The 17369-nt window shown below is 40.6% G+C and overlaps 1 protein-coding gene across 2 annotated transcripts in view; it reads left to right on the top strand.

The window, feature by feature from the left end:
- The window catches only part of PDE3A (phosphodiesterase 3A), a 303372-nt gene that overhangs the window by 245734 nt on the left and 40269 nt on the right, over positions 1 to 17369 (top strand). For both annotated transcript variants that reach the window (XM_089527641.1, XM_089527640.1), the window contains 3 exons: positions 12953 to 13204; positions 14331 to 14485; positions 15719 to 15834. In XM_089527641.1, the coding sequence (XP_089383767.1) occupies positions 12953 to 13204; positions 14331 to 14485; positions 15719 to 15834 (523 nt within the window). The remainder of the gene's footprint in view (positions 1 to 12952; positions 13205 to 14330; positions 14486 to 15718; positions 15835 to 17369) is intronic.

Below are 17369 nucleotides of genomic sequence, written 5' to 3'. Positions count from 1 at the left end.
CATCACATTTAATGATTTGCATTAAATAATCTCCAAATTTTAACCTAACTTTATATTAACTGTGCACCAGAGGTGAATAACTCCTCTTTATAGGTGAGCAGACTCACAGTTCAAGCCAGCCTGTGAAACACAGCATAAGGAATAAATAAATATGGAATGTCTGGGCTGGAAAAACTAATTTTTAATCTTGTTCATTTCTGCAGTTATTAATGAGGTTGTCGGAACAACCATTCTGCTCAGCCTGAGGGCATTGGCTTCTGAGCAGTTGTTGTGTGGCAGAATACAAAATGTTTTGGCCAAGACAAAACTATAAAAGCATTTTTAAGACCCCTCTTTCTATTTTACACTAAGGGACTTATTTTGTCATTTAGAGTTTTGCATAAATGAATATCTTGTGTAGGAACATAGGAAACTTCCCTACACTTTTGGGAAAGAGTCTTTTGAATTGTGCTTCCTTGATCTATGAAATGTTCACCCCAGTGAGGCCTGGCTGGCCCTGGCATTGTTGTATTTTCAGTACCAGCATAAGGCAGTTCTCTGCTCCTAGGCTTTCAATGTGATGTGACTGACCAATTTTTTAGATATTATCCTTAGGCCTAGTGGTTATCCCTAACTTGTATTATTATTATTAACCTTTATTTATAAAGCGCTGTAAATTTACACAGCGCTGTACATACAATCGTTTTAATTGGACGATTGTTGGTTTTTTCCCCATTGGTTGAGCTATTTTACATGTTGTTTTAGTGTATTTAACTTATATTTCAGCTGTAAGATGCCTACATGCTTTTAAAGGAAAGGCTTCCAACAAATATGACAGCACCAGTCATCATCATAGAGCACACTGTCTATCTTGCCCAGTTATCTACTCTGACTGATAGTAGCTTTCAGGTAGAGTTCCTTGCATTTATCACCTATCTGTTTCCTTTAACTCAGAAAGGGGAAACAGGTGGTCCTACAGATCCGGGACTCTACCCTCCAGCATCCTTTAAATTGTCTATGTTAGATAGTGCTTATGGAATTTGCAGTCTTAACATTAGGGACAGCTAGATGTTCCTTACCGCAGTAGTGGATGTTAACAGATGGTATGCCATAAACAGAGAGGTGTTTTCCTTATTCCTTGTGAAAGCTGTATTAGTGTTTTTGTGCCATCACAGCTTCTTGTCCAATGGCTGCAAGGGGTGAGGAGAGAGTACCCTTAAGTGGGAGACAGGAGACAGCCCAGGCAGTTCTGGAGGGGTGGCTGTTTTGTCTTGTAGCTGATGAAGTTGGATTTTAATTCACTGAACAGCAGTGTGAGAGAATGCAGAAGTGTGAATGGAATCCTTATATGGAATATATATAACAAGAACGTTGCAGTGCCTGAGGCAATGGATGTTGCTGGCTCCTGTCCCTGTAGCCCTAAGCCAGCAATGGCCCTTGTGCTCTGCAGCCTAAATTTAATTTCACAGAGGAACAGTGATGCCGTAAGCATCCTCATCCACAGGTCAGGACTCAAAGGGAAGCAGCTCACCAGATTCCAGAGATGTTTCAGGGAAAGAGTGAACAGCTTTGGTGGAAAAACTAGGACAGGGGTTCCTTGTCAGAGAAAACTCATCCCTCAAGTTCATGGAGCTAATTCCAGTATTCTATCTGATGGCCTCCACCAGTAAAGCTGCTCTGTGAGTGAGCACAGCCCCATCCTTTTGTAAGGAAAGCTCAGTGCTGTGAGGTTGAGGGCTGGGGTGGATTATTGGGATTAGAGCTATAAATCCCAAAGGACATGTCACATGAGAATGGTCAGAAAAGTCTGTTTATAATTAAAGCAGCCTTATAAATAAGCCCACCAGATTTACTAACCTGCAGGGGGCTGATAATGAAGGGGCAGCAAGCTGTATTTCAGCTGTCCCCTGATCCAGAGGACTTAGAGACTGCTCCATTCCACTTCTCCATGCCTGCTTAAGTACATACAACCATTGTGTTCACCTCCTGCTGGTTCCTGACCACCAGACTGAATTTTACTTTTTGGACCCCAGAGTCTGCCAGACAGCATGCTCAGTTGTGTAACATTCCCATGTTATAACCTTGGTTGTGTTTCTCAAATTGTGCCAAACCTTGGTTCCAGCAACTTCAAATTTGTAGAGCCATTCTTGGATCAACCATTGTGATTTGGTTACTGTGGAAATTAGAGATGAGCCAATGTTTTCATTCCATTTGTGTTCTGGCCTGAGGGAAGTGTCAATAGTGATTCAGTGTGTCAAGACAGCACCCATGAGAGTCTCTACTGAACAAAATTGGAGACTAGAATGAAGCCTTTTGAACTGGCATCCAAAATGCCTATCTCTGACACCTACCCTTTAATAGATTAGTAGATCTACCTACCTACCTACCTGTCTGGATAGTTCCTGCAGGACCAGTGTTATATGGTCTCTAAAATGCACATCTGACACCAGTCTGGTTGCTGTGCTTTGCATCCATCAGTACAAGATCTCATTAGCTTTAAGTATGAATTGGCATGAGATTCCTCTCCCCAAAAATTAGCCAATTAATTCTGGAATAAATTAGTACTGTAGATGAGCTGCTGTGGAAATTCTATTTTTTAAACTAATCAACTGTACCTAGTTTATTTACTTTAGAGACAGGAAAGTAAAGAGTTACTAACTAATAGTTTGACAGGCTTGACTAACTAATGTCTTGACAGAAACCAAGTACTTGACAGGCTTCAATAGTAAGTAATTGCTTTTAAAGTAATGGTTAAAGCAATGTCTGCTCTTTATCAGATCTGTTTACCAATTTGCAGTATCTGGCTCTCCAGTGGCCAGTTTAAACCATAGTGCATTATTCGCTGAAACAAGTTGTAGAATTATGCTTGTTTACAGCAAATTTACTCAAGTTGATGTCAATTAGGAAACCCAGGCAGGCAGGCGGGCATAATAACAAACCAGCTTAATACCACTGCCAACCCAGCATGGTTGGAGGCACAAATTCTTGTCAATCTCCAAAGACAGTATTCCATCAGATGCCATGCAAAGTAGACCTGACATCTTGCCTGAGTCTTCAGACATTGTGCAGTCAAGCTGCACATGTGATGCATTAAAAAGCAGGGCGAAAGAGAGATGTTCTTTTAAACTTCTGCCCTGGAACAACCACAAAATCTGGAATTCAGAGTTTCTTTATGTCTCTTCCCGTAATTTCCCTTGCCACAGTTAAATATTAAGATTACCATGACATTCCCTGTGACCTTTGGAGGGCAGAGTCCTTGGAGATTTTTGATTATTTACCTTACCTTCTATATTATCTTAAATTACCAGGGCTCTCAGTGTATATTGCCTTCTCCTTCCTGTCCCTCACCTGGTGCCCCTTCTCAGTGCTAAGCCAAAAGCAAAGCTTTGTGGCTTGCTAGAAAGCTCTAAAACTAAAATATTGACGTAAAGATTTTTCTTACAGCTGAAGCGACAGATAATTACACTTCTAGGTCACAGGTTCCCACAGCCTGTCAGGTTCAAACCATGCCTTAAAACCATCCAGTCCAAAAGTATGTTCATTTTCCTGTAACCGATTGTTATCAGAAGGCAAAAAAAAAAAAAAAACCATACTGCTGGGAACTCAAAACAGCAAATGTTGTTTGATAGCCTCTTGACAGTTCCTCTGTTAGAAGAGACAGAAGAAGGCAATAATTATGTTTGGCGGGTCTGTTTCTTGAGTTAATGCCCTGTGTTGGATTAGCGCTGCAATTTATGATTAAACGCTTTCTCCTTTAGCAACCTCTGCTGCCAATAAACGGAGAGATTTCTGAATATTTGTGCAAATTAGCGTCAGGTATCTCAGCCTACTTTGGCAGCTCAGATTGGAACAAATCGAATGCTGAAATGCTGACATTCAATTGTTTTGGTAAACAGGAGGGTTTTTGTTTGTTTGGGTGCTATGCAAGGATTTTAAGACATAGTAGGACATGATTCATAAATAACTACTTGCACATCAGGGAGAAGTATCTGTCAAGTGAGAAGAGCTAAGGATGGCTTAGAATTTCATATCCATTCTTTTTTTATAATAAAGTCTTAAATGTGCAGATTTCTTCATATCTAAGATGGAATGAACACCCAAATAAAGATATTTGAATGTAGGAGAAACCAAAACTGACAGATTTGTCCCTTTCAGCCAAGGGCTTGGAGTGTTTACTTCTTTGAACCCTGGGTTTGAATCCCTATATTTTCAGACATACTGTATAAATAAGGGTCGCCACATCTGTTCTTTTTTTCCTTTCGAACTTCTCGAGTTTTAACACAAGGCAAGTGCAATATGGTACTCTCTACATACTGAGAACATCTGCACCCATTACATTTGCCAGTGTACATTTTTGTTTCAGTTCATATTGAAAGAATTTACCAAAATCCATAACCTTCATATTCAGGAGTGAAAGAAGAGATGCAAAAATTCAAAGAGGGGAGAAAATGAAATGAAACTGAGAGATTTTTCTACCCCTAAAATGTGTGAGGAGCAAGGTTAACATTAGGCTGCCAACTTCCCAACATTGTCACCCAGCCTCCTCAGCTGTCCCTTCCCTGCCCTGATCCCTAGTCTGCTCCCTCTACTATGGTAGATGATGCCATTCAGTTGTCACTTTTGACGCACTGGTCATGCTAGTCAGATTCTATAGACACAATGGGGAAGGGAATGACATCTTGGGCCCATTCAATCTACAATACAGTATGGTACCATGATTCCATTTTAACTGCCATAGTTCCATCCTGTGGATTCCTGGCAGTTGTAGTTTGTTGTTGTTGTTGTTGTTGTTGTTGTGTGGTTTGAAGTCATTTCTGATTTAAGGTGACTCTAAGGTGAACCAATCATGAGTTTTTCTAGGATTGAGAGTGTTTTTTCATGGCTGATTGGGGAATCAAACCCTGATCTCCCATGCTCAGACCACTACACCATGTTGACTCTCAATTGTGGTGTAAAGAAGGGGCATTTAGAAATCTCAGCTAGAGGGTTCTACTATCTTAACAAATTACACTGCCCAGGCTTCCATAGGGCATAGCTATAACAGTTAAAGTGGAATAATAGCATTATTATTGTGTAGGCAGTAAGTGATAGTCCTGGCTGTCCTCACCACTCTGTCCTCACAAGAACTCTGTGAGATGGTTAGGCAGAGCGGGAATAAGGGGCCACAAGTTAACCCAGTGAATTTCACAACTCAATTGAAAAAAGTTATGTAAAGACAAGTATTAAAATGTTATTTAAAAGTAACTTTGAAATGTAATTAGATAAGATAACTAAGGCCCGGGACAGACGGGCCCCATTGTAGCATGGCGGCAACGCAACTAGGGTTAGGGACCACGTGGCAACCGCACGGTCCCTAACCCTAGCACGGACTGGTGATGCTACAGTGGTGGCGCCCCATGTACATATGTGCCATTGGCGCAGTCGTGACGTAACAATAACAGCAACACATCGCTACAGATATGGGTGATACGTGTTGTGGGGGACAGGATAGTTGGTGGTAGTGATGTAAAACTGTGATCTTTCTCATGAAATGAGAAAGCATAAAATTGTTTTCCTAATCACACAGGGATGGTCCACCTCAAAGACAGAGTGGGAATGGTCCATCTCAGAGACAATTTGCAGGTTTTGCACATTTCTCTGCATTTAAAATAATGATAACTGCTGGTGTTATTGCATGGAACATTAAAAATTAGGAGGACCAGATGAATTGTTTGAATCTTTGTGAGCAAGCAGCCTGTCCTCCCCCCTCCTTGGTGCTGTATACAGATGTGTGTTTATCGTCACAAATTGAAAAGGTGATAGCGCAGGGGTTCTTAACCTGACATCTAACTGACACTCCTAGGATGCATCTGCACCGTAGAAATAATGAGGTTTGACACCACTTTAAGTTCTATAGGACCATCTTAGAGAATCCCAGGAATTGTATCTTTACAAGGCCTTTAACCTACTCTGCCAAAGAGTGTTGTGCCTCACAAAACAACAAATCTCAGGAATCTGTAGGATGGAGCCATAGCAGTTAAAATGGTGTTAAACTGTGTTATTTCTATAGTATAGATGCACTCCATTCATGGAAAGACTTCAGGTGTTGCCAAATATTATTTTCCCTTCCATTTTCATCTTGCTAATCCCCCCCCCCCCGTCTCACTGTGCATTTTAAGTTTCAAATGTAGGCATTTAAAGTGTTCATTAACCCCCCTCCCCTCATTCCAGACTAGGCCATATGAATACAGTGAGCCCACGCCATACGTGGACCTCACTTCCATGGCTTTCAGTATATGCTGAAGCCACGGGAGAATGTAATGAATGGTGTGCACACCTGTGGCACATGCACCATGCAGCACCGCATGTATTCACCCCATTATTTTCAATAGGGAGCAAGCATGCACAATTTTCTCCTTACACGGAGGCGTCCGGAACAGAGCACTGTATAATAAAATACATTGGCTGTCATTGTGTGAATGACATATGCATGCATAGGTCACGTTAGACATGCAAGGCAAATTATTCACCATAACACAAGAGATATACTCTACTGACAGAGCAGAAGCAGAGTTGCACATACAGCAACATTTCACATTGCAGTTACACACTGAGCATTGCAAATGTTCATTACATAACAATATCCAGTCACTGACATTTGTCGCACAATGTTGCTGCTCTGTGATACTTAATTCAGTGCTGCAATCCAACATTTCCTCAGTGTATCAAAAATATCTGCATGTGGAGTTGCTGTAAAAATTACAATTAAATAATGCATGTTAATTGTTCACACCACTTGAAGGTGGTATATAAATATGTTGTATTATTATTATCCTTCTTGGTTGCTATTATCTATCACATTCATCCAAGAGGACCAAAGAGTACATGGTCCTCTAAATTTTTCTGCTTACAGCAAAACTGTGAAATAGGCTAGGCTAAATATTTAAGAGTGTTTGAGACAGAGGCAAAGAGAAAGAGAATCTGATTGATCAACAGAACAAACAAACATATATGTTGTCATTAATATTGATTACCAGGAATTGTGTGGCGTCAGATTCCATACGATTTCAGAAGCAAAGCAGGGTCAGGTCCTTTTAGCACTTGGGAGGGAGACCAACCGACAGTGCAAGGTGCTGTAGGCTATATTCAGAGGAAGGCAATAGCAAAACAACTCTCAGTACTCATTGTCTAAGAAAACCCTTTGAAATTCATGGGGTGTCCATAACTGAGAAGTGGCTTGATGGTACATCCTTATAATCTAGTTTAGTTTTTGTTTTTTAAAAAAAGCCTTATAAGATTCATTTTTTCAAATCTGTACTTTGAGAGCTTTCCACAAGGAGGGCTCCTCATGCTAGTAATTACAAAATATCGGGTAGCTGTTTTTTCTCCTTAATGTGGGGGGAGGGAGGTGGGAGGTGGGAGGAAGCAATGGAAAAACAAGGATGAGTTATGAATTGGAGGGCAACATTTGTCCAGAACACTGATAGAATTTGATAGATGAGTCAGGCCAATGGTGTGGAAACACCCTCAAGAAGCTGACCATTCTGTATCAAGAATGGTTATACAGGCAATGGATTGAGATGAAGAAGGGTAAAAAACTTTCCCTGCTGCTTCCCAGCAAAAAATTGAGAATGAAAGAGTAGCTGGACACTTGAGTGGAGCTTTTAATACTGAGTGTAGCAGCACCATCTGGTGAAACCCTATGGTACATCACATGGCAGAGTTCTCTTTCTTCATTTTCAGTGACTCACAGAGCTTAGCATCTTTATAAACCTTGTGTCAAAACCAGCAGACAACACTTAGTGGCTTCATTAGTCAAGCTGGGCATTTTTTAAACATTTATTGTGAAATAAGGATGGTTCAAACTTTTCTCCAATCTTGAGTACCCTAAGTCATTCTCTCCATCTTTTGCTTTAGCAAAAAGCTCTCTATAAGATGTGCTGAGAAAAAAAGCTCAGTAACACTGTGTTTCTCCCCACCCCCTTTTCAAATAAATCTTCATACCCAATGAAGAGTTGTTTTATTTAGAAGCTTGTGTTTATTTTTGGATGTCCTCGCTTGTGATTTTTTTTTAACAATGCTTGGGCAGCTTAGTTGTCTGAAGACATTTGTGGGAGAGAGAGATTGAGGCTCTTGAGAATGTTGCTTTTTTTCAGTAAATAAGGAAAAGAGATTATCATCATGTTTCTTTAGTATCACTATTAATATTGCAGTCTGTGAATGGCGCCACTTAATGGGGGAGGCGGGAAGAGTCATAAAGTCAGCTGGGGCCTGGGGCAAAGTCCAAGTGAGCTGTCAAATGTTGAAGGCAGGAGGAATCTTTATCAGCAAATGTAGCTGGAGGCAAAGGACAAGATGGCAATCCTCCCAACTTCCCATGTAGAAAGCGAACTGGACTGGGAGTTGAATCTTTCATCAACGCTGGCAATGAGACAGTGGCCTCCTTGGCACTTCAGGCCTCCAGTCAAGTTTGGATGAGGCAGTGTAGGACAAGCTTTGTAGCAGACAACTCCTCTAATACCGTACCTTGCTTCTCTTTCCCAGCATCTGCAGGTAAGTAATCACCCCACTCCACCTAATTGCAGGATTGGACTAGAGTGTGGTATTGGGCCTTTTTGAAATATCATACAGGCTCAGAAGTTGAATACTTCTTCCTTCCTCTTCCACTTGGGGCTCGGCTAAGTATTAAAAGCAAAGGTGCTCTACTGCCTCAGCAAATTGCCACGAGATTAATAATCAAAAAAGTAAAGTCTACCTTGTACAGGCACTATGATTCAGTTCTATCCAAGGCAGGTGCAACTGGTAGAATCAGTGCCTGGTTTTAGTCCAAACTTTAAAGAAACTATCCAAGTTGTTAAATCTATTGTGGGCATAGATTTCAGCACTTTGGATAGTTCCTTTAAAGTTCCAACTCCTCCGCTGACATGGGAAACCCCCCCCTCCAGCTGTTGGTTTGCTGGTATCCCATCTTGTTTTCCAATGGTAAAAAAAGGAAGAGAGAGAGAGAAAAAACCAGTGCACTCTGCCTTCAGAAAGAGGGACTAGATAACAATAGAAGAGGAAGATTCCAAAAATGCTATTTGCAGATGGCACCAGGAGCAGCAATTCATCTTTAAAATAGGTTTCAGGTCCTAGGTAGGTAGATATACATGGAGAGAGAGGGATGGAGAGAGAAAGCGAGCAAGTGAGAGAGATGTGTATGTAAAATATGCATGTGCATTGGTAGCAGTAGTAGTTAGTAGCAGTATCCCACCTTATTCCCAAAATTGGGACTTAAGGGAACTTATGTAGATATCTATGAATGTGTGGAGATGCTATACAGTAGTTAGGGGTCCTGCATTAAGCAGGGAGTTGGACCTGGTGACCCACTGGGCCCCTTCCACCTCTATGATTCCATTATTTTTCCCTAGGGTGTGTAAAATATAATTTCCTATAAGGGAAGCTTCTTTTTTCCATTTGTATACCTAATAGGTAACATGTTGAGGTCACTGAAACTTGGTCACGTCAACTAGGCCATAAGAAGGGGTGATGCCTAGAACTACACTTGCTGCCTCAGAGTATGGTAGTCTCCTTCTTTTGAGGTTTTTCAATAGAGGCTGGTTGGCCATCTGCTTTGATTGTGAGTTCCTGCACAGCAGGGGGGTTAGATTGGATGACCCTTGTGGTCTCTTCCAGTCATATGATTCTGTGATTCTATACACCTTCCCACATTTCTGAAATTGACTGGCTCTGACCCCAGGCAGGACTCCTTTTGATTTAGCAGCACTGCTTTTGGAGAATGTCAAGTGGGATCTCCCCCTCTGAGTTTAGACTTCTCTTTCTGTCCTCTATGGAGGAGATATGAAGCAACGCTTTCCCAGGGACCATAGAATTGCAGTCTTGTACCTCCCATGTTCCCCTTCCTCCCACCTTCTGTCGGAATCTCCCACAGCCCTTTTTATCCAGTTCGCACTAGCAAATGCTTTTCTGGTTCTATGTTAGCAACTTGGTCTTAAATGTGCAGCAAGGAGACAAACACATTTGTGGAAATCACTGGGACTTTTGCATTGCTGAACAGTGGTACTTTGAATTGATCATGTATGTTTCTATATCCGAAGTACAAGAATTTCCAGCACATGTGTGTGTTATAAGAATATGGAGGTAAACTTCCCTCAGATCTGTTGATGCCAGGTAGTCATTCTGTTGCAGATAATCATGAAAGAGTGTACTGTTGGCATTTCCTTCTTCCTTCTGCTCTGGGCTCCCATCTGTTATGCGGTACAATTGAAGTTTAGAATAAAGATACTTGCCATTGTTTACTTTTTCTGTCCCTGCTTGGCTGTCTGTTTCATGTCCCCAATTTGTAACCATCTGGATTTTAAGAATGAAGAGATCTATAAAGAAAACAAAGGGCAGATTTTCAAACAGGAAATCATGCTAAATTCAATGTATAATTTAAAGCAAAATTGAGGCCCATTATGAATCTTCTAATTCCTTCCATCTGCCTCATTGAAATAAAGGGGAAACAATATTTTCCTCCAAAAAAATAAAATAAAAAGAATAGATCATTCATAACTGTATTTATTTATTTATTTAAAATGCTGTTGTTCTTTTGTATCTTTTCCCCCTGTCTCTTGTGCTGAATATCAAGCACCGATGAAAGATGAATGACAACAACATTTCTGATACCAAAGAAAATTCCTAAACCCTGGCAGTGTCTTCTTTTCATTTCAAAATGGAACAAATTAGAAGCTCAACATTTTCCATAACAGAGGATTGATTGATCACAGACAGAAAGAAAGACAGACAGAAGTATATTCAGTTCAGTCAAAAAGACCCAAAACCAATGCTTAGCTCTCAGGCAGCTCTGTGCAGCATCCTATCAGAAAGAAAGGCTCTGAGCTGAGCCTGCTCCCTGGGACTCGGTGAAGGCATTCTTCTCCAGTGCCATTCCACTGAGTAAGCTCCACAAGAATGTGAGATAAGGAGTGACTCACAGTCTTGGTGGGGGATGGCTTGAGGAACTGGAAGTAGACTAGGAAGCAGGATCATCAGATGGATGGACCTGGAGAATTTTGGCAAAGTGGAAACCATAAAGTAATTCACTTGGAAGTTTAGATAACAGAACCCATCCAAATGTATGATATGTCTGTCCAGATACCACCTCCAGAATCAGCTCTACCATTAGGCAGAACATTTACCATGGGCGGAAACTGATGGGAGATGAAAAAAACAGCATTTAGGTTTTGATTGGCAAAACACTGTGTGCCATTCAGACAGCCCTGCCCTCCTTAATCTAGCCTGATGACCTTAGTTTTACTGCCCATTGCCAATGCTGAAATAATATTCAGCTGACAGTACAATACGTAGAACTGGGTGGCAGCAGCAACATATCTTGGCCCATCTCTAACCTTCTGTATTAGGGGAGACAGGAACAGAAGACAGGATTGGCAGTATTAGCTTATGGAGAAACTGAAGCATGGAATGACAAAATCTTGACTTGGCTTAGATGAAAAGATTAACTCTGAGTGGGGTCTTTTAGTGCTAAAAGTATCCATGAAGTAAACTGGTGTTTGGCTTTTCAATATCTCTCTGTTTTCACAAGCAATGTAGGGCTTCTGTAAGGGCCAATTGACCAACTCTAGGTCAGCCACCCTGAGATTCTTCTAGCATCAGCAAGAAGTGAAAATTGTAGTCCCTAATACAAAACTAAATAATAAATGAATAGTTTTCATACGACAGTCACCACAATGGCATACAAATTATTTGTGAGGGGAGCAAAGCTTCAGGTCATCTTTAGGAGTATTTTTAAAAAGTCATCAACCTTTATTTTTGCAGTAGAATCCTTGTTAATCCTTTCGGTTAATGGTGTCAAACAAATGTCTGTTAGACACACTTTCATGCCTGCTAAACTCCTTGGCTTCAAATTCCTATTGAGACTTTACTGTAGGGTCTAAAATGCCCTGCTATTTCCAGAGGAACTGTGGCATGTGCTACTCAAGGCTTTTTGGAAATTAAAAGGAGGGGTGGAGGAGAAAGAGAGAGAAGGGAAGGGAGCTATGTTTACTTTTAATTTTGTTTTAAGACTCTTGGCCAGGGAGTTCATGATGTGACTTGGAAACTATATCAAATCATGATTTATTGTTGGGTTGTTATTCTATAAAGACCAAAGACGAGCCAGGTACAGCTGCCTGCCTGTTCTTCAGTTTGCACCTTGAATGTCAATATACTATAATCCCTTTTAAGATCATCTCTGTTTTTCATCTTTTTTTACATTTTATTTTTGCCTTGTGGCTGGTTGGGGAGGTCAATTAATAGAGTAGAACTGTCAATATTGTCAGTAGTTAGTCACCTAAAGGATGGCTACCATTACATTGAAAAGGAATGATAAATCCTTACATCATGCAAATTGCAGAAACTATGGAAACAAAAAATAAAATTGAAATAAATGCTGTCTTGGCCTTGCTCTGGAAGTAAGATCTCTTAGTTGGAGAATCCCCTAGGGCCTGTTTAGGTGCCATCTCACCATGGAAAGATGGCAAGTCTCACCTGGAATCTTGGCAGTAGCAATATTTCTTTACATCCTTACTTGAAGCAAATTTATTTAACATGTATATTCCATTCCAGTAAACTTTTTTCTAATATACGCATGCATGCATGTCTTCCTACCCCTGAACTCCTGCACACTTTGTATGTTTGTACCAGAAAGAAGGTATTAAGAAGATTAACAGTTTATCTGTGTTTTCCCCTAGTCCCACTAAATGCTTCTAGAAATCTTTGGTAATTGTTCCAATGGCATATATTTTTCCTCTTTAATTAGCAAATCAGAAGGATATTGAGAGTTATGTTATATTGGCTTCATCTGATATTTGTGTGTTTGTGTGTGGGAGGGGAGAAATTCTGACACCGTTTGCCTACAAAGTTAAATTGGGTACATGCATCAAAGTCCACAGATACCTTACAGTAGCTACTTCCTACCTTTTGCACTAACATTTCTCTGTTTCTCTCCTTCCAGTCTTCAGGTACCAGTATTACAGTTGATATTGCTGTCATGGGAGAAGCTCATGGACTCATTACAGATCTTCTGGCAGATCCTTCCTTACCACCCAACGTCTGCACCTCCCTGAGAGCAGTGAGCAACCTCCTTAACACACAATTAACCTTCCAAGCTATTCATAAGCCAAGGGTGAACCCACTGGCATCCTTCAATGAGAACTATACCTGCTCTGACTCAGAGGAATGCTCAGAGAAGGGAGAGAAGCTCAAGGTAGGTGTCTTTCCTTCAGCATGGCTACACCCCTGTCACTGTTTAGTTCCTGGAGTACCGTAGTCAAAGGGATCAATCTTGTAAACCAGTATGGTTCCTCACTCTTGAACTAAGGAGTTCAAAGAACACACAATTTAGTTCCTGTCTGAAAGCCATCTACATTGCTGAGTGTCCTTTGACTTAATGCCTCTTGCAAATTGTATAGGTGAACTGTATGTTGCATGAATACACTAATTTAGTTATTTTGTTGTTTTTGTGCTGATCAAATGTGAAAGACCTCATGCTTTTTACCTCTTGGGGGTATTTCACCTAATACGTACACAGCCAGAACTTACTGTGTGTATATAAAGAGAAAGGTTTAAGTATAGTAAGATACAGCGGCGGGGTGGGAACCACAGCAAACTGCAACTATTATGTCCAAACCTAGACACATAATATATACACAGTCCCTATTCACATGTAAAACTCTGGTCTAATAAATCATGGCTTATCCAGCTGTGGCCCTGCATGATCCTGAATCAAGACCTATTTTAATGGTTTGGTTTGTTGGAAGTCCTTAAACTAAAATTTCTGAATTCAGATGTGATTTAAGAAGTCAGGATCTGTATCAAAATGAGTACAGTTAAGGAAGGAGAAGAGGATAGGCACAAAGAAGAAATATGCAAAACACACCTCATTTGAAGGCTAATAAACTATGGTTCAGGCAAGAGTACAGTTCAGCCTGAGACTATATCCAGATGTATTGTTCCTAGCATGATAAGTTATAGTTTACCTGAACATATTCATTGCATATGAACTGGATCTTAATTTCCCCAGGAGTGCTTCAAAGAAAAACCTGAAGTGCTCCTGTTTATCAGTAGGCTTGTGGGGGATGTTGCAATCCCATTTAGATGAGGAAGAACCAAAGCCTTCCTTTTCACCTGGGATGTAAATTTCACAGGTTTCCATTAAAAAAAATTGTACAACCTTCAAGCCACAAGAAGAAACCAGCAGAATTCTCACTATAAATCTATCCCCAGCCCCCAACCCCATTTGCAAAATAATCTGTCATTGAATGCCAATAATGTTTCAAGAACATGAATGGCAGATTAGATATCATTCAAACATCTAACCGTCTTTTATCTAGCGCATCCGGAAAAGTCTGCCACCAGGTCTTCTTCGGCGGGTGTCATCCACTTGGACAACAACTACATCTGCCACTGGTTTACCCACTTTGGAACCAGCACCAGTAAGAAGAGACCGTAGTGCTAGCATTAAACTTCATGATACTTCATCATCCAGGTGAGGAAGTAGTTGAGGGGTGTTTTTAATACATGAGGAAATGTTCTGTGGTACTCTCTAAAATGTGGCAATGTGAAATGTTCTACCTGTTGTTGTGGTTTTCTTAAAGAACAAGGCATACAGGGAGCATTATTTTTGTCCTTTCCTGGAATTTCATCGCTATTACAGCAAATTGGTAAAGAACAATTCATCTTGTTGGTACAAAAATCCAGTGAGAGTATTTGGTAGGAATTAAAAAAGCAGAACAGAGCTTCATCTGGACCATGTGTTGCACATGGTCCACCCCTCCTTAAACAATAAAGAAAGATTAAATATTTTAACAGCTTGAAAATGGTTCTTTTTGAGATTGCAGTCCATAGAATCCCCTAGCCAGCAATGCAGGAATTTCTGGGTAGAGCATCCTGTGAGCTGTAGATCAAAAATGTAATGTTTGATACTCTGAATGCTTTAAATAGGATTCAAACATGCTGAATGATTTGGTGACAAAGACAAAAGCCAATATTGTCGAAAATGCCCACTGGAGAGTCAGTGCTGTGGGCCTGTAGCTAGCCATGAACGGATTTGGGAACAGAGCAAACATCAGTTAGAACAAGTACCTAAGATGAAGATAATGAATATTGCTCTAACAAAATATAAAATTCAAATCAAGTCTGTAGGTGCAGCCACAGATCTTTGAACCATCAATAACCCAGCTACCCATACAATCTACAGTGGGCCCTTGTTATATGCTGGGGTTTGGTTCCAAGATCCCCTGTGTATAACAAAATCCATGAATGCTCAAGTCCCATTAAATATAATAACATAGCAAAATGGTGTCCCTTTTTTAAAAATGGAAAATCAAGGTTTGATATTTGCAATTTATACTTTTTTGGAACATTTTCAAACAGTGGATGCTTGAATCCATGTATAAAAAATCCATGAATAAGAAGGGACGACTGTATATAGGGAAAAAATGCTCAAATGACTGCTGCCACTAAGGAATAGATAAGACACTGCACAGCTAGGGTCCTTTAAAGAACAGTGGGACAGGGCTGTTGTACTCTTGCAATGTGCTTCTTAGCTTCCTCTCATTGGTAATGATAGAGAACAGGATGCTGGACTAGATAGTCCTTTGTGTTAATCCAGCAGGCTTTAGGTTTCTGGGGACTGTGAGCATGTCTCTGAATTTTGCCTACCACTTCATCAGGGCAAGCAGGAAGGAAAGTTGTCTCAATGTCTACTCTATTTCTACAGCTCCGATCCTTGGAACAATTCCCTCCTGATGACGATCACCAAAAGCAGGTCATTTTCTGCCTCCTATGCAGTGTCTGCTGCCAACCATCTGAACTCCAAAAGGCCCAACCGACAAGGTGATCAATTCTTGGGCATAGTGACATGCTGTGGCTTTGGACAAGTTTAAATTGGCACATAGGTTGTAGATGATTTGGGGAAAATCCTTCAAAATGAAATTTTTGTGGGGGAGTGTATGGGAACTTTGTCCTGAGTTTGGGGCTGCAGAAAAAGAGGTTAGACCTATATGCAGTCTGCAGGCCTCATTGTCCCCAGCCCTCATCTAAATTGTGTTCTTATTAAGTAGGAACATTTTCCAATTTATTTAACTTTGAAGTAGAATGTATGTTTTCGGGGGTGGGGGGGGATGACAGTGTAGCCTTCAGCCATCTGTTGGGTAGAGAGTGTGGCCTTTGAACCCATTGGAAGAGTCCAAAACACAGTGGTAAAACACATGGTTTACATGCAAAAGCTTCCAAATGCAATTCCTGGCATTGATAGTTAAAAGGATTTTAGAAAGCAGCTCCAAGGAGGACCTCCACCTGTAGCCAGGGAGGACAGTGCTAGTGAGAATATACAATATAAACTGAGATAGGACTACTGTAGGACAGTGTTGCCACACTCCAAATGAATGTGACATACTGAGGAGTGTTGGATGTGTTCCAGGGTGAACTCTGAGCTCAAGCAAAGCAAAGTGAGGTTCAGTAGGCAGAGCTCTGTATAACTTACTATGAACTCTGCAATATGTGCCTCATTCTTCTAAAATGCACAGGGATTATATGACTAACACTCAAGAGGAGCCCCAGCAAACTAGTCAGCAAATGAGGCATTTTCCAAGGCAGAATATGTGAAAAGAGCTGATAGGAATGTAGAAAACTGCCTTGTATCATTGTCTTTATCCATCCAGCTTAGCTCTGTCTGTTCTGACTGGTAGTGGTGTCCATGATCTTTCTAGAGCTTACGAAAGTTATTCTTTTGAACAACCCAGAATTCCCCAACCAGCATAGCTAATAGGCATGCTGCCTGTGGGATTATGGTGTTATAATCCAAAATAGTAATTTTCCAAGTTTTGCATCTCATTGCTGATTTTTCCCATCAGCTACCTTCTGCTTCTTTTTATTTTGAGAGGCGGAGAATTGAACCTGGAACCTTTTGCATTTAAAGTGTGTATTCTATCCTGCTCCCTAAGGGACTGGTTAATCTCGTTGGCATCCTGAACGTAAACATACTGATACAAAGCTAAATATATTTGATATATTAATTGTGTTTGAGAGCCAGCATGGTATAGTAGTTTGAGCATTGGCTTACGACTCTGGAGACCAGGGTTTGAATCTCCACTTGGCCATGGAAACCCACTGGGTGACCTTGGGCAAGTCCACACTGAGCCTCAGAAGAAGGCAAAGGCAAACCCCACTTTGAACAATTCTTGCCAAGAAAACCCTATGATAGGTTCAGCTTACAGTCAACATAAGTTGGAAATGAGTTGAAGGCACACAGTAACAACAACTACATTTATTATAGTTAAACTATATTTAACTAATATATTAACTGTATTTATCATATAAATAAATTGTTTAGTTGTTTTGCTATTCAGAATTTTAATCTTAGAATGGTT

This window comes from Sceloporus occidentalis, unplaced genomic scaffold (assembly GCF_023333645.1).
Source record: "Sceloporus occidentalis isolate IW3139 unplaced genomic scaffold, rSceOcc1.0.p SCAF_5, whole genome shotgun sequence".
NCBI classification, from domain to species: Eukaryota; Metazoa; Chordata; class Lepidosauria; order Squamata; family Phrynosomatidae; genus Sceloporus; species Sceloporus occidentalis.
This window is presented reverse-complemented; position numbering and strand designations above follow the sequence as displayed.